General features: G+C 36.1%; 3 protein-coding genes across 3 annotated transcripts; all 3 read right to left on the reverse strand.

The window, feature by feature from the left end:
- Positions 1-4,040: 4,040 nt before the first annotated feature.
- On the reverse strand, positions 4,041-7,706 carry LOC140005195 (LEAF RUST 10 DISEASE-RESISTANCE LOCUS RECEPTOR-LIKE PROTEIN KINASE-like 2.1). Its single transcript, XM_072045695.1, has 3 exons — positions 6,567-7,706; positions 5,650-5,679; positions 4,041-5,568 (listed from the first exon to the last, which is right to left on the reverse strand). The coding sequence occupies exons 1-3, from the start codon at positions 7,339-7,341 to the stop codon at positions 4,406-4,408; spliced, it is 1,968 nt and encodes a 655-aa protein (XP_071901796.1). The 5' UTR covers positions 7,342-7,706; the 3' UTR covers positions 4,041-4,405.
- Positions 7,707-8,028: 322 nt separating this feature from the next.
- Positions 8,029-10,829, reverse strand: LOC113739400 (LEAF RUST 10 DISEASE-RESISTANCE LOCUS RECEPTOR-LIKE PROTEIN KINASE-like 2.4). The gene is made up of 3 exons (XM_027266609.2): positions 9,780-10,829; positions 9,513-9,584; positions 8,029-9,407 (listed from the first exon to the last, which is right to left on the reverse strand). The coding sequence occupies exons 1-3, from the start codon at positions 10,666-10,668 to the stop codon at positions 8,299-8,301; spliced, it is 2,070 nt and encodes a 689-aa protein (XP_027122410.1). The 5' UTR covers positions 10,669-10,829; the 3' UTR covers positions 8,029-8,298.
- Positions 10,830-12,956: 2,127 nt separating this feature from the next.
- Positions 12,957-16,513, reverse strand: LOC113739496 (protein SAR DEFICIENT 1). Its single transcript, XM_027266719.2, has 7 exons — positions 16,328-16,513; positions 16,088-16,163; positions 15,157-15,715; positions 14,452-14,612; positions 13,840-14,034; positions 13,594-13,690; positions 12,957-13,495 (listed from the first exon to the last, which is right to left on the reverse strand). The coding sequence occupies exons 1-7, from the start codon at positions 16,420-16,422 to the stop codon at positions 13,260-13,262; spliced, it is 1,419 nt and encodes a 472-aa protein (XP_027122520.1). The 5' UTR covers positions 16,423-16,513; the 3' UTR covers positions 12,957-13,259.
- Between the last annotated feature and the right edge of the window lie 5,145 nt (positions 16,514-21,658).

Genomic DNA, 21,658 nt, shown 5'->3' on the forward strand with positions numbered 1-21,658 from the left:
GTCTTCGGCTTCGGCCCCTCCAAATTTCAGTCGCTTGCTTTGTAGTTCCAGGTATACTTGGCAATTGGGCGGGTTGGACGATTTTTGGGCGGATTAATATTGGATTTTCATTTAAATGGGTGACACCTAATCCGCTCAATTTTAGATTGGGTTAATTTTGAATTGGGTTATCTCAAACCCATGACCCAATTATGACCCAATATATTAATTAATAGATTTTGATACATAAACTCTCTCAAATACATTTTCACATACAAAAAAAAAAAAATTTCACACACATAAACACATTTTCACATAGATAGACATATTTTTACACACTAAAACACTCATAGACACACACACACTCACTTTTTAAACTCTTTTGAAATACGTTATTTTTACACATACAAACACATTATAATACACATTAATATACTTTCACAAATACACACACATACTAACTATTTAAACTACTTGGATGAACTCACTATTTTTTATACAAGTAAGCATTTTTAAATTGGGTATAGTTTTGGTCCAAACTAAGAGACCGAAGCAACAATTTTGGGTGGAACAAAACTAAGAGATCTCGATGAAGTGATAAATAAATTGGGGGGGGGGGGGCTTATTTTTTCATTTTGAATGAAAAAAAGAAAAAGAAATAGAAGAACAGTAGGATGCATTTTTCCGGAACTCGGCAAAAGGATGGATGTGAAGAGCAAAGAGTACAAGGATTTTCTTTTTTTTAAAAAAATCCTACTGACATTTGTGCTGCACCGTTCATTTCTCAATTTTTGTTCTTTTTAAGCATTACTCGTTGATCATCCTTCTCAGTGTGTAGTAGTAGCATATATATGATAATTATACATACCAGTACATATATGGGTTTTGCTTGATCCAACAAGGCTGGTTTTTTTTTTTTTTTTTTTGTTTCTTGATTTTAATTTGTTAATTTTTTTTTTAACTTAAGTTGGGTAATGGGTGCCCAACACAAATACCCAAATCACCCAAAATATATATGAATTTTTATTACCCAATCCAAAATTAACCCAAAATTGAACTTACCCAACCTAACCTCTCAAATTAGTGGATGGATTGGTTGCATTGTTGGATTTTGGGTATAATTGCCGGCTCTTGTTCGAGGTCTTCATCAAGTCAAGAAACCCCACCTGCAAACAATAAATAGCACCACACTGCAAACAATAAATGGCTTTGCAATTTACTCCAGAAGTCTTTTTACATTTTTCATGAGCTACTCCTCACGACATGCCTTTGCAATTAATAAAATTAAAAAAAAAAAAAAATCGGGTGTCGAGTTGATCTTGGTCCTGTGTGTTTTGTCCCGGCTTCATGGGCAATTAGCCAATTACTATAAGATGGGCGCAAACGGGCCCAGGATGCTACCACAAATTTTAAAAACCAAGTGGGGAACAAAAAAGAAAAAAAAAAAAAAAGAAGAGGATGAGTTTCTTGGTGATTGTATTGATTCCATTTTACCGAATTCAAATAGTAGTATTTAACCTCATTCATTCATCAAGATCTAGATTTCCGTCGGCAATATATTGTTTGATAATTCAATTTAATAGGTTAAGATAAATGTGTTTGATAATTAAAAATAGAACATTTGTATTACTTAAATAAAACTTACTCTAAAAAAATAGGTGATAAGTTTCTGACTACACTAATAAGGATAAGATGCCGTTTACTTTGACTAAAACCGCAGAGACAAAAGTCCCAGTACGTCGCTGAAGCCAATGACCAATTCCAATTTACAGATCATGGCAGGGAAAAAAGAGACACCGACACTAGAAGTGTAACGTTCGATCAAATTATTGTGCCGAGTCTTTACGATTTTTTCCGACTACCATCCTAACTAGTGAAGAAGGATTTGGAGTACAGTTCAGGCGTTTAACATTTTGGTACCAGTTTTTACTTTTTTATTTTTTATTTTACAAAATGGAGGCCTAAGCCATTTCAAACCATAAAACAGGGAGGATAGAGGTCAAGAGCGAGACTCGCAACTGAAGATTGAGGACGCACAACTTATTACTTTCATGATTTATTTGTCAAATTTCTGGGTATCATGAACCGGGAAAAAAAAAACATATATTGCAATGCCCAATTGAACAGTAGAGAGATTGAATTGGAGCAAGGATTGAAGAGGTTTTTAACGTTAGGAGGCTATCGAGAGAGAATCGGGATGTTTTTCCGTTTCGTTTCTTCAAGAGTCAAAGACACATTTATTGGTTTTTGCAGCAAGTGCCTGTGGAAATGTGTGTCCCTTATCTGTCATGAGTTTCTTCATCTTTTTCGTCTTAGTTTTGTTCTTTGTATTGGAATAGAATAAGTAGCTTTAATACACTTGAAAATGAAAACAAAAGAGTGCGTAGGTTGATAAGACTACAAAACAACTCCTACTGCAGTCCATTTCCGGTTCATATGGAGAACCAAACAATTCCTATTTCATATCCTTGAAACGTTTATGATATCCATGATGAAAATGACCTGATATATGGGATATCTAAACTGAATCACTACGAAATTATTAAGCAGCTAACATTAATTAGCAACTTAAATCACTATGAAATTATTGACATGACGGGCTTTACGAAATTATTATTCAATCGGTCTTTTGTTTTACTTTCTATTCATTCAGTTTCTGTTCTACCTTGCATTATATTGCCATTTTTTCTTCACAAAAATTTTATTTTAATTTATTTTTTATCTGTTCAAGTTTCATTAACCAAAATACAAGAGGTTAAAATGACAAATAAAACAAAAATGCATTAAAAATTTCATAAAAAGTCTGATACTTTGTTTTTGTAGTCTGCCATACTTTTTATTTTTGCCCTGTTATAATTCCTCAACTTAAGTATGGCTTTCAAGTATAAATTGAATGGTCGCAGTCCGAACTTGACTACCAATTGTTTGCCGTCCAACCGATTGTATCAGCTGGATTCATTGGCGGAATTGCATTCAGGTGAGCCAGTTATCGGTTTACCGCTAAACAAAAAATCGCACTCAATAAAAACCATTCGTGAAAAATTACAAAATGACCCAGAGTTGATGTTATTTTGCAAATTGCTTTATGTTTGCGCTCTCTAAAATTTGAGAATACCACTTCCCTCCCCACAATTTCCCCCATAGTGGGACAAAAAAAATTGTACACCTTTCTGGAACGCTCATCAACAATTTGAAAGATATTTTTGGAGATTTTTTTTAAAATAATCTTATGCTGAATAAAGTTAAATATTTGTAGTGTCTAAGTTTGACCTTCATAAGAAAATAAAACTTTATAGGATCATTTTCATTTTCTAACCAACCACAAGAAATTTATAAAAAAGTGATTAATTGCAACCTTCCCAATTGTCTTGACTCTGCCAGTGGCTCGATTTATTGCGTTAATTAGTTGAGTAGTATTCATCATAGTTATTATATCCGACTCGACCCAATAGTTGAACCGATCAAATCGGTGAATCGGCCATGAAACTGGGCTAGTTTAGCAATTAGATCGAACTTGCAGATAATTCGTTTGGAACTGTTTGACTTGAGTGATCGAAACCAATGACCTGTCAAATCCGGTGGTTATTGATGAACCTATCGGGTTTTAAAATTTTTCCTGAAATTACCTTTTTACCCAATTTTTTAATTTGACTAGTTACACCAGTATGAGCATTGTCGTCTTTTCGACATTATGCAGCCAATTAGATGAGAAAAATCTAAAAAAGATTTGGAAATTAGGGTTTCTTTCTTTCTTTTACACATAGATTTATCATTTTTGTTTGTGTATAATATCAATATGAATTTATGAACTTAGAACCTCGTATGAGTATGGCTTGTGTGTATGAACAAGGTTATAGCTTGTTAATATTTAAGAATTTATGTACTTATATTATAATTTATATATTTATTTTATTATATAGTGTGATCCAACGGTTCAACTACTTGAACAGCGATTGAACCGCCAACCCAGTCCTCCTGCCGGGTTGGTTTTAATAAGTACCCATCGCTTTACTGCTCGAGCACATGTATAATTTGTGAACGAAATCGAAGTTTTTGCAAATGGCAAGTTAATAGTATTTGAATATAAAAGTCTGACCCAAATTATGGACTGCAGACTTACGAAATATTCTTCTTTGCTATAACAGAGTTACAAATTATAGGAATTTTCTCCTATCTGATGTGAATGTTAAATCCCAGAAGCCCGGAAAAACCAGAGACATATTGTCATCCAATCAATTTTCTTGTGCTTACCAGTGCTCAGCAGATACAATCATTGCAGACTGAATTTGTGAAGTTCCCATCGATTGATGAACTTTCCAAGTCTGCATCCATGTGTTGCATAAATTTTGTTGATGCTTCAAAGACTAGCATATATACTGAAGTGTCTACTTTTGGCTTAAAAATACATTAAAAGTGTGATTTATGCTTATCTGGTGCCAGAATCAGCTGGTGAACTAGAAGAGGTAGGTAAAATTGTTTGTGGCAGCAATGTCATCTCCAAAGATCCTCCTTCTGATCTTGAAGGTGAAGAGAAGAATGGTTTTGGGGGAACTTCCAACGACATTAAGCTACCTTCCAGCATATCAATAACCTTGCTCATTTTCGGCCTATGCGATGGATTAGTCTGTATACACCATAGGCCTACCAATATCATCTTCCTTGCAATGTCATTTTCTTCTTTTGTCATAGTATGACCATGCAGTTTTAGGTCTTCATCAATCAGAACTCGATCATATAGCCAATCTGGAAAATATGCCTCACTTGAATTGCTTAATTGAACGTTTATTGCATTTTTCCTTCCGCCAGCCATTTCAAGGATCATCATTCCATAGCTATAGACATCAGATTTATAGGAGACTCCACCAAAGTTCCTACTGAACACTTCAGGAGCAATATAGCCAATGGTTCCTCTAGCTCCTGACATCGATACAACACTCTCTTTTCGAGCACATAGTTTCGCCAGCCCAAAATCAGATATCTTAGGACAATATTCTTCATCAAGCAGAATATTATGAGGTTTTATGTCCAAGTGTAAAATGCGCGTGTTGCATCCTCCATGCAAGTACTCTAGCCCTCGAGCTATTCCAATAGCAATTTCATGCAGCCTTTCCAATCCCAAATAGGACTTGCTGTCATGATGGATATACTTTTCAAGTGATCCATTTGGCATGAATTCATACACTAGAGCTCTTTTACGACCATCAAGGCAAAATCCAACAAGATTGACCACATTAACATGGGAAGTTTTGCTAATGCTTACAACCTCAGTAATAAATTCCTCTCCATTTCCTTTGGTCATACTTAAAACTTTTATTGCCACTGGACGCTTGTCAAAAAGATTTCCTCGGTAGACCTCACCATATCCTCCATGACCAAGTTTCTCTTTGAAGTAATGTGTCATTTTCTTGATATCAGTGTAGCTGTATCTTTTAGGTACGAGAGATCCATGTTCTTCAAGAAAGGCTTCGAGTTCTTTATCATCTGTTTTTCTTGAAAACAAGAAAAGCGCAGTTTTCTTTGAATATTTTTTGTAATAACAATAGCAGATTACTGAACATGATAGTATTCCTATTCCAGCCACTATAGCTCCTGCACGCAGAGAAAGGGACACCGCTTGAGATTCTTTTAATGTCGGTGGCAATTAAGAGAAAAAATTGTTGAGGTACCTACCAATCATCCGCTTCAACCAACGCCCCTTTCCTGCAAGGCGAATAAAACATGCATAAGGAAGAGCCAAGACTGCAAAGATTGGTTCCTTCCTATTTATTGGCTTTCTTCATGTCCCTCCATGTGTATTAACTAAATCACCATGTAGCAAAAGAAAATCTGGCTTGCTCAACAAAAAGTGGCAAAAGAGACACGAACCATCTTAGTCATGCTGACCAAGTTGCTATAAATACCAGGAACTCAGCATTGTGATAAACAGGACAAAGCAACAATTTTCTAGATTACTCATTTTGACAGATTCTGATGCTTAAACATGTCATTTTTTCTGAACTTTAGAGAATTATTGATATTATGCTTACATGGTCAAATTTTTATTCATTTCATTTGGATAATTTCCTAGCGAACACAATAGCAATTAGCTTGAAGGACATGTTTAGTGCTCGTAGCATCACTGAGTGGGACACATTTGAATTCTTTCCTCTCTTCTACCTGTATCTACAATCCAAGGCCACTCTTTGCACCAGATTGGTCTCCTTTCATAAGTTACTAGAAGTCCAGACTGAAAGGAATTCCATTTCTTTGTAGAACTATCAATGTACTGCTGCTGTATCTCAATTTGGAATGCCTTTTAGATTTTTCTAATATATTCATTTGGAAAGGCATAAAGTTGAGTACTAGCAATCTCTACGGTAGAGGCGGTGCTAATTTGTCTCTAACGTTTTGTGTTTACTTGAATCTTCTCAGTTCTCAGTATCTCATTTGCACTTAAGTTTTTCAAGTAATGCTGTGTAAGGTCAAAATCATGCTGCCATTCCCAACGACGGTTTATAACAGAGATCAGCAATGACAGAAACACAAGAACGCAAAACCAAAATGAACGCATGAAAAAAAAAAGATAAAAGAAAGAAACCCTTACATACCATGTTTAGGGCAAACCTTTGGATGGGATTGATCTTGACAGATACAAATAAATTCATTAGTTGAATCAGATCCACATTTACCACCCGAAGCCTCACATGATGAGCAAGCTTCCAAGGTATCATACTCCACATCAACTCCCTGTTTAAGAGCTTGTTGAAGTGTTATTTTTCTGTCCCAGAGATCAATATAAGCTGCAAACTGAATGGAAACAACCATGCTGGTCATACATCCAGGAGCACTAGATACAAATTCACCTGCAAAAAAGACACCACTGTTCTCTCCAAATATTGAACACGACAAATTACTCTGAATTTGCACTTTGGCAATAACCTCAGAAGTGCAACCATAGAAAATGTGGATGTTCCTAAACCTTCTGTCTGAACCGGGATTTAATTTTGACAAGGTGGAATCTTTAATTCGATTAACTGATACCGGACAAATATCATCCCAAAGATCAAGCCGAGCAACTGTCATCTTGCGAACTAGTGGATCAATTCCTAATACACGGTAAGCTACAAGATCAAACCAAATATGCGTGTACTGGTCATTCGCACAGAACAGTTCGAAGCCTCTGCGACCACAATAGTTTGGCCGATCACCTCCCCAGAAAGGATATCCTATGCCCTTTAAGGTTCCACAATTGTAAAGAAGGCTACAGTTTTTGAATTGGTCACCCTTGGCAGTATAACAAAATGAAATGACGGACAAGATAAAGAAAATGGTTATGATCAATTGTGAATTCGTCATAGATGAATGAAAATGGTCAATGCTCATAACTGAAACAGGAAAGGCTGATAGATAAAGCTGAACTTAAACCCAAAAGGCATTAATCCTTTCCTCCTATGACTCTTTGGAATTCTATCTCGATTATTTCATGATTTGTTGTACTAATACTACTGTAACCAGGTCCTACAGTTCCTAACTCATTTTTGATGACCCGCACGGTCACGACTTGACTTTGCATTAAATTATCAAGAAATTGAGCGTCAACTTGCCTTTTGGTTCTCTAATATAATACTCCTACTTGTTTGACTCCAAATACTGCTGGTGTTCGTCTTTGAGATTGGCTCCGAAGGTAGACCGCAAAGGGAATAATAGACGGTGTGCCCGAAACTAGCCCAGGACAGTAGCACAAAATTTTTTTCCCCTAAAGGAAGAAAGATGCTTTGTTTTAGGTTACTCTTTTTATTATGTCCTTCAAAATCCACATGCATTAGTCCATTTCATTCATCAAGATGTATTATCTCTGGCACTATAAAATCTAATCCCTTTTTAAGATGTCGAAGATGCTAGCAGATGACTTTTCTTAACTACTAACTTGTTCGGATAGGCTGCTGTTTTCTTCGACTTGCAAATACAAAGATGACGTGCAAGTCGGTGCCAGTTACTGAAGCCAATGTTCGCTATGCCAATCTACTGATCATGACACTGATAAGAAGGGCCACTGACATATATGTGAAATAACGGATCAAATTATTCTGATATGTATAACAATAAAACTTAGGCACTTTAACCTTTCGTGCCATCGAAATTTTGATCTACAACCTAATGTCATGAGTTTGTCAGATATTAACTTCCCCTATAGTTTTGAACTTTGGAGGAGCAGACGTTATACAACTTTGATGAGTCCTTGCCGGTGAATTTATGTGATCAGTACATTATATAACTAATGGAGGAGAAGTTGAACAAAAATGTAAAAGAAATTTGATGGGTTTAAACAATTCTGTTAGTCTATTGCAGAACTGGAGAAGAAATACCACCATCAAAAGGTTTTGGAGGTTTCTCTAAGGCCTGCAAACTACCTTCGAGCATTTCGATCACTTTGCTCATTTCTGGCCTTCTAGACGGATCTTTTTGTATACACCACAAACCTACTAGCAACATTTTCCTTGCCATTTCGTCTTCTTCTTTAGTCTTGATGCCCTGTAGTTCCAAGTCTTCATCAAGCACCACGCGCTGGTAAACCCAAGAGGGATAATCGATTCGACTTATACGACTTACATCCACCTCAATGTTCCTTCTTCCTCCAACCATTTCCATAAGCATCATTCCGTAGCTATAAACATCAGACTTCTCGGAAGCTCCCCCAGAGTCCCTGCTGCCAAATTCTGGGGCAGTATAACCTGGAGTTCCTCTAGCTCTTATGTTTGATACGATACCTCCTTTTTTAGTACATAGCTGTGCTAACCCAAAGTCAGATATCTTAGGATAGCAATCTTCATCCAGAAGAATGTTATGAGGTTTTATGTCAAAATGCAAAATTCGAGTGTTGCACCCCTTATGCAAGTAGTCTAGTCCTCGAGCTATTCCAACTGCAATCCGATGAAGCGTTTCCCATCCCAGGTGATTTTCAGTCTTAGTTACAGTTTCCCCATGGATATATTTGTCTAGAGACCCTTTTGGCATGTATTCATAGACAAGAGCTCTTTTTTGCCTGTCCAGGCAAAATCCCAGAAGGGTGACGATGTTGACATGGGAAGTCTTACTAATGCTTAAGACCTCATTGAAGAACGCTTCTCCATCTTTTTTGGATTCTCGTAGGATCTTTACTGCAATATCCCGACCATTGGAAAGATTTCCCTTGTAGACTTCGCCGAATCCTCCTTCTCCAAGTTTATCCTTAAATGAGCTTGTCATTTTTTTAATATCTGAATAATTGTATCTTCTTAGGGCCAGAGGTCCATGTTGCTCCATCAATTCGTCAAGATTTTGGAAATCTTTCGAAATTCTTTTAAACGGTAACAAAATGGCTCGGCCATGTTGCCCTTTCTTGATTTTACAGCACCAGATAACTATACACATACCTACTACTAGTATTATTCCTGCTATTACTATTCCAGCTGCAAAAGGAATCAAAGAAATGCGGTATTCTCAGCTTGTGACTCAAAAGGCTAGAACATTAGCAAAACAAATTAACGACAATACGAAGGAGAGTAATTTCATACCTACTACTGGCTTCTTCACTAGAAGATCATTGTTTCCATGGTTGCTAGGAGGGGAGCCAAAAGACTGATTTCCTGTGACGGGAGGAAAAATTGATAATTACTCCTTCATTAATAACATGTTGATTGGACAGTTGGGTAGTCTTGATTTTTTTCTATATTAAATATCCTATTGAAATCTAAAAAGAATTCCAAAAGAATAAAAGATTTTACTAGTATGCAACAGAACAGAAAGCACGCTTGACCGTAAAGAAGATACACCATATATACCGTTAGGCGAATTTGGACATATTGTTGGGTGAATTTGATCTTGACAGTGGCAATTAACTTGTCCATCTTTGTTAGATCCACAGTTTCCTCCAGAAGCCTCACAACCTGAGCAAGCAGTTACTAATTCCCTGTACTCAACATCAAAACCTTGATTGATAGTTTCTTGCAATAGAGCTTCTGCAGCTGACAGTAAGTCTTTCGAGGCCCAGAGTTCGTCAGAAGCTTCCTTAAGAACTGGAACTACAGCAAGAGAGCTACACTCTTGGCTATGTGGATAATAATCAGCAAAACAAACTCTGCTTGCTATCGAGTTCGTGATCTGCTGATAGCAGCAACTGTGAAAGTTGTCAGTTGTGTTGTACTGCGTCTGATTCGAACTGCTATCCCAGCCAAGTGATGTAAGATCCAAGCTGCAACCGTAGTAAATTATGAGATTGCTAACAGTTTGCTCCTTGTACTTGAGAAAACCGTCTGTTGGCAAAGAAATGTTTGTGTATCCCTGTGGACATGCATTGTCGCAGATGTCGGTGCGTGCAAGAGTCATACTTCCAGCAGGCTGATCGATGTTTAGGAGCCTGAACTTTTGTATATCATCAAAAAGAATCAGGGTTTGCTGTTCTTCTACACATTGCAGCTGAAAATCACGGATCCCACATGATTCAGGTCGATTTCCTCCCCAGAAAGGATGAGCTATGCCCTGTAGGTTTCCACAGTTGTAGAACAATCCGTCACAGGAGGATTCATTGCTAATGGCACAATAAGAGGATTGAATCATGGTTGAGATCATGAGAATGCTGATAATTGGAAACATCATTTGCAAATTGTAAGAACCAAAGGGTTGAACGGTACTCATCTTAGATTTTAGGAAACGAACTGAAGCAGCACTCATTTTTCTTCAAGAATTATAGATGGGCACTTTAACAGGAGAAGACCGATACTAGTCTTCTCTTGTCAACGAGTAAATGAAATGCGCAACAGTAAGGATTCTGGTATAAGGGACAGAATTTCTGACCCACTGCCACCTGGTCTGGCAGTGAATATGGACTTACTTTTCAGCAGAAATTTGTGTTTCATTTAATCTTAGATATCAAATGGAAAACTATAATGTTATAATGAATGAGCTTAGCTTCATACTCTGTCGCCAATGTTTTGAAACTTCCGTATACAGCACTTCCTCTCCCCACATGGACACACTGGACATAGCAGGGCGGGTAAACAAATTGAATCGAGCTCGAGTAGATCATTAGTCAAGTTTGATATAGTTTTAATTTACTCAATCTTGAGTTTGGACTCGATCGAACCTACCTCAATCGAGTTTGTGTAATATAAATTAGAGCAAATTACCCAGGTAACCTTCAAACTTTTCGATGAAAATTTTTTTATCATTGAACTTTTAAAAGTACGTATTTATCCACTGAAATATCAAAAAAATAAATTTTGGGTCATTCCATCTTTTTGCATTATTAAATCTGCCAAATATAATTATGTCTCGTGATTAGTGTGACCCTTAAATAAAATTGTGTGTTTGTTGAGAATTTATGAAGTTTGACAAACTTTCAAGTCTATTGGAACACGATTTCATTCAAACGAACTTTGACCATGCAAATTTGCAAATTGCAAATAAGCACCCCTAGCAAAGAGAAGAAAATGAACCATTTAAACCACTAAATAAACCCGAAACGGTTTACTTAGGACAGATCAAATTGGGAACAAATAAACCCTCTAAAACTTTAACCATGATAATATCCTAAAAAAAAAAAAGAAAGAAGGAAAGAAATGACCTCTTTCGTGTTGTAGGTCCAAAATAGGTAGAGGAAATTTGGGTTGGATTGATTTAAGTAGTTTATCCGTTCAAAGGAGAAGAAGAAAAATGTTGAGCACTTTCTCACTGACTTTTTTTTTTTTTTTTTTTTTTTTAAGCTTAAGCATTTGGGTGGTGAATATTAGCATCTCTTTTGTATTTAAATAATACTGTACATTTTAGTATCTCTTTGTGCTTATTACTTATTATTATTATTAAGTTGTGATGTTCGATGACCCTCCATATTAATTATCCCAAAAAATAAGAAAGGGGGAAAATCTCGGACCACCGTTCAAGTTCCAATTAAACTTGCTGGAAAGAGCGCAGAAAGCAGAGACTCTTCGTACGATCCAGTGACAGAGAGAGCCACTTCTTTTTTAAGTATTCTCCTGATCCCTCCTCGAGCCAACATTCTAATGTTCAGATTTTTTTTTTAAAATTTCAACGGCGGATCAACAGGCAACTCGTCTGAATCGACGGTGATTTACTGGATTCCTCTTTGATCATCTTAGATCCTCCTCTCCTTAATATAAAGTAGAAATATGTGTAGAATAAAATTTATCGTATCATAAAAAAAAAAAAGTATTCTCCTGATCAATTTACTTTTTTTTTGTCAGTTGGTAGAAACCCGACTATTGACTTTACAACCCTTAGTCCACAATACACCTCAAAAGCCATGGTAACTAGTGAGGGTACTGAGGAGACTTATAAACCCAACACCCAAACCCCCCCAATCGATGTGGGATAGAAACCCCACAGGGTGCCCTGATCAATTTACTAGACTCATTAATTTATCTGTAAACATCTGAGAAAAGGGCTGGAAAACAAGAAGGAATTGACTAAAGCAAAAGTTGCCAGCGAAACTTGTTTGAATTTTCTTGATGGGGTAGCCAAAAGCCCGGATATGTTGTGTTCTCTTTTACTTGACCAACTTTATTTCTTGCTTTACATTGAGTCCCTTACTTCTTTATGCCACTTTATTTAACTTTTGCCCCCCTAATATTGCAACTTCGTGCATAGAAAAATTTACAGGATTAAACCTCACCACCTTTTTTGCATATGAAGTTAATCCAAAATTGGATTGCCCAATTATTTTTTAGGTAATCGGACTCTGATACGTACCAATGCTCGATGTTGTTGGGAATTTCTACCCCAACAGTAGCCTTGAGATATCGATGATGTTTTTCCCTAGCAGTCACAATTAGTTAGCCCAAGAGAAAAATTCCCCCCCTAAAACTCATTAATCGTTGTAGGATAGCACCCCACCCTAAGTCTTCAAAAACATCTTCCACTTTATTTGCAAAAAAAATTGCGATCGAACTCGAGAAATTGCAATAAAGAGATACTCATCAGTTAAGGTTGGTGTATAAGATCAATTTTCAACATGTACAAAGGGACAAATATCTGATTTATTTGCTTGCTTCGTACAAATTATTGATTTAACTATTTGATCTTCTCCTTTGTACAAGAAGAAAAAAGATCAATGACAGTTGACTGCATCACATTACTAGGAACTCTCCATCAGAAAAAAAAAAACAATCCTAATGCCAAACCACAACATTTTACAAAGGGGTGGCATAAATTAAAAGTTTCTACTTGCTCAGAAAAAAAAAAAGACTTGATAATTATGTACAACTGCTGCATCTTGAGCCTCGGCACAAATGGTATAACCAGCCATTTTAATGCAAGTCACCCTCGGAGGAGGACTCGGGGAAATAGCGGCCACTGTTCTGCCCGGGAGTCCACAGGTAGCTGCAATTGAGACCCCAGTCATTATTATAGGTCACTTGTTCATTATTGTTTGCAATTGATGCCATCTGATTTGTGGATCCATCAAGTAAAAGTGCTTGTCCACCCTGATAAGAACTGCCCATTTTTGGCTGCTGATGATTTGGAACTTGGTCCCCAATTTCACCTGTTTTTGCATCACGAGATTTAATTGTCAACAAATTCTTTCCTTTCAAAATACCTCACTGTCATCATATATATATAAGACCATGTTGAGTTACCTACCCATGGTTAATAATGCAGTCTCGTTAACTTGACCTTCGATTTCTTCCAAAGATTTCCAATTTGCATAAGCATCTTGGCCCAACTTCTCGACATAGCCCTGATGATGATAGCGAGCAACTTAATCAGTGCCAAATTATGGATGTACTCATCGTAATAGCTTTCCGACGAGAAAAGAAAAGAGAAGGAAAAAAAAAACAGCTATGAATGATTACATGTGATTAAGAATATAATCAATCTCTGTCATACCTTATTCATCATCTTTAAATCACGAAGAACATAATGTTGTCCATTGATGACAGCCTTAACAACTTGACAAACTGGATTAAGGATGACTATGTAATTGGATCCCCGGGATATGTAGAGCTTTGTCCCCAAGTTACAAGTCCACGCATGTTTCAACGTCACCTCCCACATCTTCTCCGACATCCCAAGTCCAAGTATCTGTTGAATCCAAAGAAATGATTCCACTTTATATATGTTGATGAAACACAAATTTTCTGTACCAAAAAAAAAAAAAAAAACTTGCGTATTTGTTGTATGTTTCTTGTGTTTTGGACTGATAAGGAAGTGAATAAAATAGTAACAAGTTAGGTGTACATAACATATGAATAAAAACACTTTCAAGTCAATCAAGTCCTATCAGTAATATATATAGTGTTGGTGTCAAATTTTTTTAAACATAAACAGGTATGTAAGCTTGACACGTGAGCACCTAATCTCCAAGCATTTAGTTTGGCACATACAAGAACGATCCAGGTTAGCAAATGTGCAGGTTTTTTCTTTGTTTTTTTTTTAAACATAAGACAAATCCCATAGTTATAATAATGTCTGCATAAATATAAAATGCTTTTGCAGTACCTTTTTAAGCTTTTGGGGGTCAATGACATTGAGCTTCAAGAAATCTTGCACAGTGTTTACACCTTCTGCAGATAGTTTCTTGTGGAAAGCTCCATCTTTTCCAATCTTTTCCAGACGCCATACATCATCATGTAGTGATGGTGGATAATGTTTCTTGTACACTGCGAGACAACAAAACCATTTTTAAGTTCTAAATCTGAGTCCAATTAAAGGCAGAGGGAGCAGCAACAAGGACCATACATGTAACCCCTAGTTAGAACTTAGAACAAGATTTGTTGAACAAAGTCGAATGTTAGATGCATCATTCATATTTCTGTTCTTTTTCAGAAGCTGCATGCTCTCGGGTGTTAAGCTTTGGTTACAGTATATAATTTTGTCCCTTCAATAACTGTAACGCGGCTAAACAAATGCAGGCTGCGAATTGGAAAATGAAACAAGGTAGGACAATGCAGCAACCTACTTAAGACTTCACAATAATGATTTTATTTTCTTGGAAAGGAAATTTTAATGTAATACCATTTAAGTCCTAGGGTTTTCATAACCAATAAAGATTAAGTATTGCATTAAGAATTATCTTCATGCACGAACGGTGTAAGTACCTACCCCATCAATCCAAATTAAAGAAAAAAAATACATAAATTAAAGCACGAAATGGGATTTTGGAATAAAAGAATGTGTAATTAGAGAAGGGGAGAATACACTTACATTCACCACGGTGATCTTTGACAACAAAGGATTCAGACATGGCAGGTCGAACTCTGGCAACTTGACCGGCAGCACTGGTCCCTTGAACCACTTTTGCACCAAGCCTGAATCTTCTACTCCGAATCCAGCTCGAATTGTCAGTAAATTCAATATCACCAAATGAGCACAATCCATCCCTCATGATGGCATTCAATTCTCCAGCAAGCAAAGGCCTCTTCCCAGTTCTTTCTTTCACAATATGCTTGTCGAATTCTTCGTTAGTCCAATTTTCACTGTCCCCAGCGGGGAAGTCGCCATCCAGAACCACGATTTCAATCTTAAGGGAGTAGGGAAGAAATGCTGGGACCTTTCCATCACCTCTAGTGTCAACGAGGACGACTTGAAGATGGTTGCTGTCGGTGTCTGTAATTTTGCTTCCAGTGAATATTGGGAGTAAAAGCTTTTTGTTGAATATCAGTTGTAGGGTCGGTAGCTCATCAATGGCTTGGATTCGAAGTGATGGAGCCTTTGTTAGAGATCGAAGATTGCGTCTTAGGCCGTTTTCCACCTCTTCATTCACCTGATACAATTGTCATATGAAGCTCCGTTATTCATGAGGAATAAAAACGGTAAACCAATGCCTAAATTATATTGGCCTCCCTTGATGTTTAATTGTTTATCTATGCCTTTTAATTTTGAAAACTATAGTAACATTTCTTCGGTCTTTTTGTATTGCTACGTCAGAATTATCCCTTATCAAACCATAGAGATGTTGGTGGTTTTTGCTTAAATGTAATTAACTTGAAGAAACTTTCTAAGAGAAGCCATAGAACTAAGAAAAACAAAAAAAGATCGATCAAGATGAATTTCAAGGAAATATTATTGATTCGAAGAACTTAGAATGGTAAACTAGATCAGGTAGTTGATGAAAAATGAGAGCTAACAACCATACCACTCTTCTGAGCATTGGCTCTAAAGATGAGCAGAAGTTCTCCAAGAAATTAAGTGTAACCACCTCTTTAATCACACTGTTAGATCAAAACAAAAGGAGAAGAAAAAGTTATTTCAAACTTTAGATCAAATAACAATACCAAACAAGATGGGATCATTTTTAAACTCAAGATATTAGACCTTCTTGTGATTGAAATGAAGAATAAAATGTGATAAATCAAGAATAAAACGTAGAACATACGAAGCAAAAGTTGGTTTGGTAGTTTTGATGCGCTTGGGGTTAGATTGGTCGGAATGATCATTGTCGGAATCATCAAACAACCGTTTGGCAGCCATTCTTTAGGAAATGATTCCAATGATTTCTGGTGCAGCGTAGGTGTAACTGACAAATGTTGAGAGAAAGAGATAAGAACAAAGGGGAGAAGAGGGCAGAAGATTTTGAGGAAGGATTTGGAATACTTAAAGGGAAGAACCTCTCTCTCTCTCTCCCTTCCTGATGAAGGGCAAAAAGGGTATAACACTCTCGATTTACTAATACAATAGCGTAAATAGAAATTTCCAGGAACGATGGAAGAACCAGCGAGGTAGGATCGTAGCTATGAAATGAGCTAAGTTTACTAGTTTTGATGATGTAACGACTTTGACGTCAACTGATGTCTGAGTCAACGCTCGCTCCCAAAAGCCACACTCTATACACACATTGATACACACACAAATAGGGACAAGTGCACTGAGCAGGGGCAATTGTTTTAAGCTTTAAACGGTGAATTAATACTCCAGGCCGCGAGATCCAATACATTGATAGACCAAATTTGTAAGGGTTTTTTAATGGGTGTTTTGTTAACATATCTAAAATTCACCGAAACTATTATGTATATATGCATACTAATAATTATTATTTTTTCTTATATTTACATATCGTCCATATTTAATCTTACCTACTCTTATTTGTATTTATTTATTTTTTCTAATTAATCTTACTTTTTAAAAAATAGAATACCTTCATATACTGTCGCTATTTAATCTTACCTATTCTTTTTTATATTTATTTATTTATTTTAATTAATCTTATATTTTAAAAAAATATGACACTTAATATATATATCTTAACGACTGTCCATTAGACAGACCCAATTTTGTAATAGCTCTATCAAAATTATACACAGTGCATGTTGCAATTAGCACCTACGTAGTTCATGCTTGTACAAGTCAGGATAGAAGTAGACAAGAATTCAAGAGAAAAGGGAAGTGAATGGAAATTATGAGGAAGATACTTGACATACTAGGAAAGTGGTAGTTTCTAATAAGATGAGAGGAAATTCTTGGTAGTTCGTAAAAGTCATTTGGTTGGATCACACTCGTATCCTATAATTAATTTAGGTGATTACTATCTATCCTACAATAACAAACACTTGCAAACATGAAGTCTTGGTCTTCAACTGTTTGGCTTTCATTAATCATTATTATTAGATCGTAAGAATTATCATCCTAATTTGTCGCGATTCCCTAAGTTAATTAACTTCTGCTATCTCTACAGCCCTAAATTTCAGGATTGAAAGACCATTTTTTTTTTTTTTGTTACAGTTTCTTGCCAATGGTTGACAACTGCTCCGAATAAGTAAGTCCCTTGAACAAAGCAACGCATAAAATTGCAAGTCAAGCCAATAAAGAAAATCCTTGCATTTTTTTTTTTTTTGGTTTCTGTTTTATAATTAATTTCCTCTCTTTCTCTAACAAAACCAATTAAATTAATTGAGTCCAACATACGTAACACGTATAGGTACAGTCACAAATAAGCAAAGTGTCTCCTACAAAATTAAACACTCGAAAACTCGATACTTGTTGGATTTCTTCAATTGGTTGGAGTCTAAAATAGCAAAGCAAGAGTTGAAAAATGATGCTCAATCCAGCATATAGAGATTTGGAAGACTGCGTGTCACTCATAATTAAGACAGGAATGGCCCAATATTAAAACCATAAATTGTTCGTCGTAGAGGTACAAGGAAAACGGACGGAATATGTATACGCGGATGCGCGTTACTTTAATTTTCTTTTGCGTTGAGTCTAAATCAAACTATGAAACATCAGTATAGTACACTGTTCATCGTACTTGATTCTGATTATCAAATGCTACATTGAAGTGATGTGGGACGTGTTTTTCCTCTTTTGACTCAAATCCATTCAACTTGTCCCTTCCCTCTTTTTAAGCATACTCTGTTTCTTTGCTAACCTAACCCATCTTAATTCTCGACATCACATGGGGTTTTGCTAAATTTTGGTTTCTTCTCATCATTCTCTGGAAAACATTTTTGCATTTGATATAAAATGACAAGTGCATGGTAACTATTTGCAAACACATACAACAGTGATCGATATAACGGTGCAGATCTGTTAACCCATTATTTGTTGGCAAAGCGTGAGTCATCTTAAGAACTTTTAATTTCATTCTCTGAGGCAAGAATTAGTTTAGAGCAAGACGAGAGAAAAGGTAGTCTGGGGAAATTATGAGGAAGATGCTTGGGAGGCAAGGAAATTGTGTAGTTTCCAACAAAATGAGAGGAGATTGTATGTGGTTATGAAAAGCCATTTGACCAGATATATGAAACTGTGTGTTGATTTTGTAGTCTAGGTTATTACAATTTATAACAAACATTAGCAACCTTGAAGTCTTGGTCGTCAGCACTTAGGCCTGTTTAGCATGTTAGTTTTTTGGGTGTTTGTCTAAAACTTTACTATAATTTACTGCAGAAGTTTTTAAAAAAATTTTTGAAATATGTTTTTTTTTTTTGAATATTTAGAAGTGTATAGTTTAAAATTTTTAAAAATTTTTTTGAGGTTACTGCAGCTAAAGTTTTTAAAAACTTGCAGCAGACAAGCTTGGCAACAAACTTATCTGCCAAACAAGGCCTTAGTTTTTATCATCATTCGGTTGTACATAGTTAACTGCCACTCTAGAATTTTATAGTGTGATTTTCATGTTCATTAGTTTTTAGTACCATGCAAATCATACAGAATTAAATGAAGATCTTTTATGAGAGTTTCCTATAATTCGTTTTGCTTTTAAAAAAAAAATTTCTAGTAGGAGAGAGGTGGAATTTAAGAAGTTGGAAAGAGAAAAGGGATTTAAACCTAAGAACTCTCAAGTTCTGAGACGAACGAACGAACAAAGCAGTGGATGAAATCCCTAATCCAGCCAATAAAGAAAACTGTTTTATTTTTGTTCCCTCTTAAAAATCCAACAGTGATAAGATTTACTCGTATCAAAAACCATTGGTCTTATATTTAATAATCATTCAGGATATGAAATACATTATAAATTAAACATAAACTTATAAAAGTGTTTGGCATTAGAGATACAAAAGTTAGATACTTTTTGGATTTGATTAGACAATGAACAATCCTAATTAACTAACGACCAAGAATTAAAAAAAAAAATGCATTTTCGCCCTGCATAGAGTTAGGCCTGTCAATGGGTCGGGTCTAGACCCGGATCCGGACCGGATCCGTGAAATTATTGCGGGTATGGGTAGGGATTTAATTCCGTTTCCCGGATCCGGATCCGGATCCGTTTTGTCAAACAAAAAAACGGGTCGGATACGGAATATTGTATTCCGGCCCGTATTAGACCCGGATCCGGATATAAATGAATTAATAATTTAAAAAATATATATTTATCAATATAATTTGATTAGGGTGATGTATTTTAATAAAGTTAATTTGATTTCTTTTCTTATTTGATTTTTTCTTTGCATTAGTTAGAAATTAGTTTACAAGTATATTTTTTTCTCATTTTTATTAGAAATTATAAAATTTGGTAAATTTGTTCGGGTAGACCCGGATCCGGATCCGGGACCGCCGGATCCGGCATAGTAATTCGGGTCCGGGTCCGGAATAATGAATTCCGGCCCGAACCCGACCCGTTGACAGCCCTACATAGAGTAGTCCCACCCAATCGATTACACTAAAGTTGAAAGTTGATTATTACATACTATTATAGAACGGCACGTCTCAATATTTAAACCATTTTTGATGTATATATATAGATAGAGAGAGAGAGAGAGAGAGAGTTCAAATGTATGGAAGTAGAAAAACTTATTATGACGCGGATCCGCGTTACTTTCATTTTCATGAGGTCTTTATAATTTTATAAAGCCATCAATCAATTCGTGTACTTGATTCTGGTCTCCAAAACACCTAATCGAATTTTTTTAATGTCAAATTTTGAGTCTCTCTCCCTTTACGTAAAATTCAACTTGTAGCATATCTTTTCTATTTTTAGCACACATTTATTTGTTTGAGAGAGAAAAAAAAAATAATTCAGAAAGAAGGTAAGGGGGTGGGTGTCTCGTCAGTATTATAGAGATCGACAAGAAGGGTTTGTTCGTTTGTCAACGGCGTGTACCAGGAATTCCTCAAATTTCAAACCATGAACTAATAGTAGTAGTAAAGACGAAACTGATCGAAGCTCCATAGTTTGTGGCTTCATGGAAGAGGCAAATAATGAATGGATTTGTTGGTTTCTGTTTGGGTTGGTGAATATTCTGCGCTTGGGATATTTTCTCTGTTTGTTCTTTTTTCCCGAATGAATTTGTCCTTATTTGTTCAACACGTTTGCTAGTTTTCGAAAATCGTGTAGGACATGAAATGTGCTAAAGTTGGTAATCTTATCATATTCTTGCACAATCAAAATGAAGAAGAAGAAGATCTTTTCCCTTTCATCTAATCTGAAGATCTTGTGAAAAAAATTCAACCTGAGTACTTGACAACAAACTAACTTGCAACCGCACATTCATTTGATTAAAACAACAATCTTTCACATATATTTCCAATTTACTTTAGCTGCTAAGTCTCCAATTAAAATCTACTAGAGGTACATGTCATGATCCTTGAACAAGAACTTCGTCAATTTCGAAGGAGACATATCACACATCTAACGACATAATTTGTCATAGGGCAGACGGGAATGGTCGTTATCATTTGAACTCTATTGAGATTTTTTCCAAGTTGACCCACTAAAAATCAACACCCCTTTTGGGCACTTTCTTGTCCGACCCTTTACACGGTTTCTGGTGAAGACGTGTGACATTTTTTAAACCACAACGCGATTGTGTGTTTGTGTGTGTGCGGCCGCGCGCTTGTGTGTGTTTTTGAAAGCATAACGCGATTTGTTTTCTCTATGTGTCGCTTTTGCTGTGATTGTGGTAAATAGAGTGGGAAACTTAATTAATAACATGATTATAGAAAGGTGATAAGATTCATCAAGACAAGAAAGACATATGGTAAAAATTTGGTGTTTAACGTTGAGGAGGGCAACAGATAATTAGTTTTTTGTTTATATTGCTACGATGTTAACGACGTCCTACTGAAGATTATAACTAACTAGTAGATTATATTCATATTTTGACTAGATTAAAAAAAAGGAAAGAGAGGCATAGGAATATCTAGTCATTACTACTTGATTGCTACATCAACGATGCATTGGACTGCGAGAATTTACGTGGTGTTCTGCCTCTGTCAGTGCAATCAAAAGTAGCCTTGGTGGTGGTGGTCTTGCCAAAGTTACCACGAAACT

The sequence above is a fragment of the Coffea arabica genome, chromosome 4c (genome assembly GCF_036785885.1).
Source record: "Coffea arabica cultivar ET-39 chromosome 4c, Coffea Arabica ET-39 HiFi, whole genome shotgun sequence".
Classification (NCBI taxonomy): Eukaryota; Viridiplantae; Streptophyta; class Magnoliopsida; order Gentianales; family Rubiaceae; genus Coffea; species Coffea arabica.

Coding starts and splice junctions, on each gene's coding strand:
- LOC140005195 (XM_072045695.1), bottom strand. CDS start 7,341: ATGAGCATTGACCATTTTCATTCATCTATGACGAATTCACAATTGATC. Junction 5,680..6,566: donor AAAGGTTTGCCCTAAACATG/GTATGTAAGGGT, acceptor TTCGCCTTGCAG/GAAAGGGGCGTTGGTTGAAG. Junction 5,569..5,649: donor TTGGTTGAAGCGGATGATTG/GTAGGTACCTCA, acceptor CTCTGCGTGCAG/GAGCTATAGTGGCTGGAATA.
- LOC113739496 (XM_027266719.2), bottom strand. CDS start 16,422: ATGGCTGCCAAACGGTTGTTTGATGATTCCGACAATGATCATTCCGAC. Junction 15,716..16,087: donor AGCCAATGCTCAGAAGAGTG/GTATGGTTGTTA, acceptor CAATTGTATCAG/GTGAATGAAGAGGTGGAAAA. Junction 13,496..13,593: donor GACTGCATTATTAACCATGG/GTAGGTAACTCA, acceptor ATGCAAAAACAG/GTGAAATTGGGGACCAAGTT.
- LOC113739400 (XM_027266609.2), bottom strand. CDS start 10,668: ATGAGTGCTGCTTCAGTTCGTTTCCTAAAATCTAAGATGAGTACCGTT. Junction 9,585..9,779: donor ATGTCCAAATTCGCCTAACG/GTATATATGGTG, acceptor CTCCCGTCACAG/GAAATCAGTCTTTTGGCTCC. Junction 9,408..9,512: donor AGTGAAGAAGCCAGTAGTAG/GTATGAAATTAC, acceptor TTCCTTTTGCAG/CTGGAATAGTAATAGCAGGA.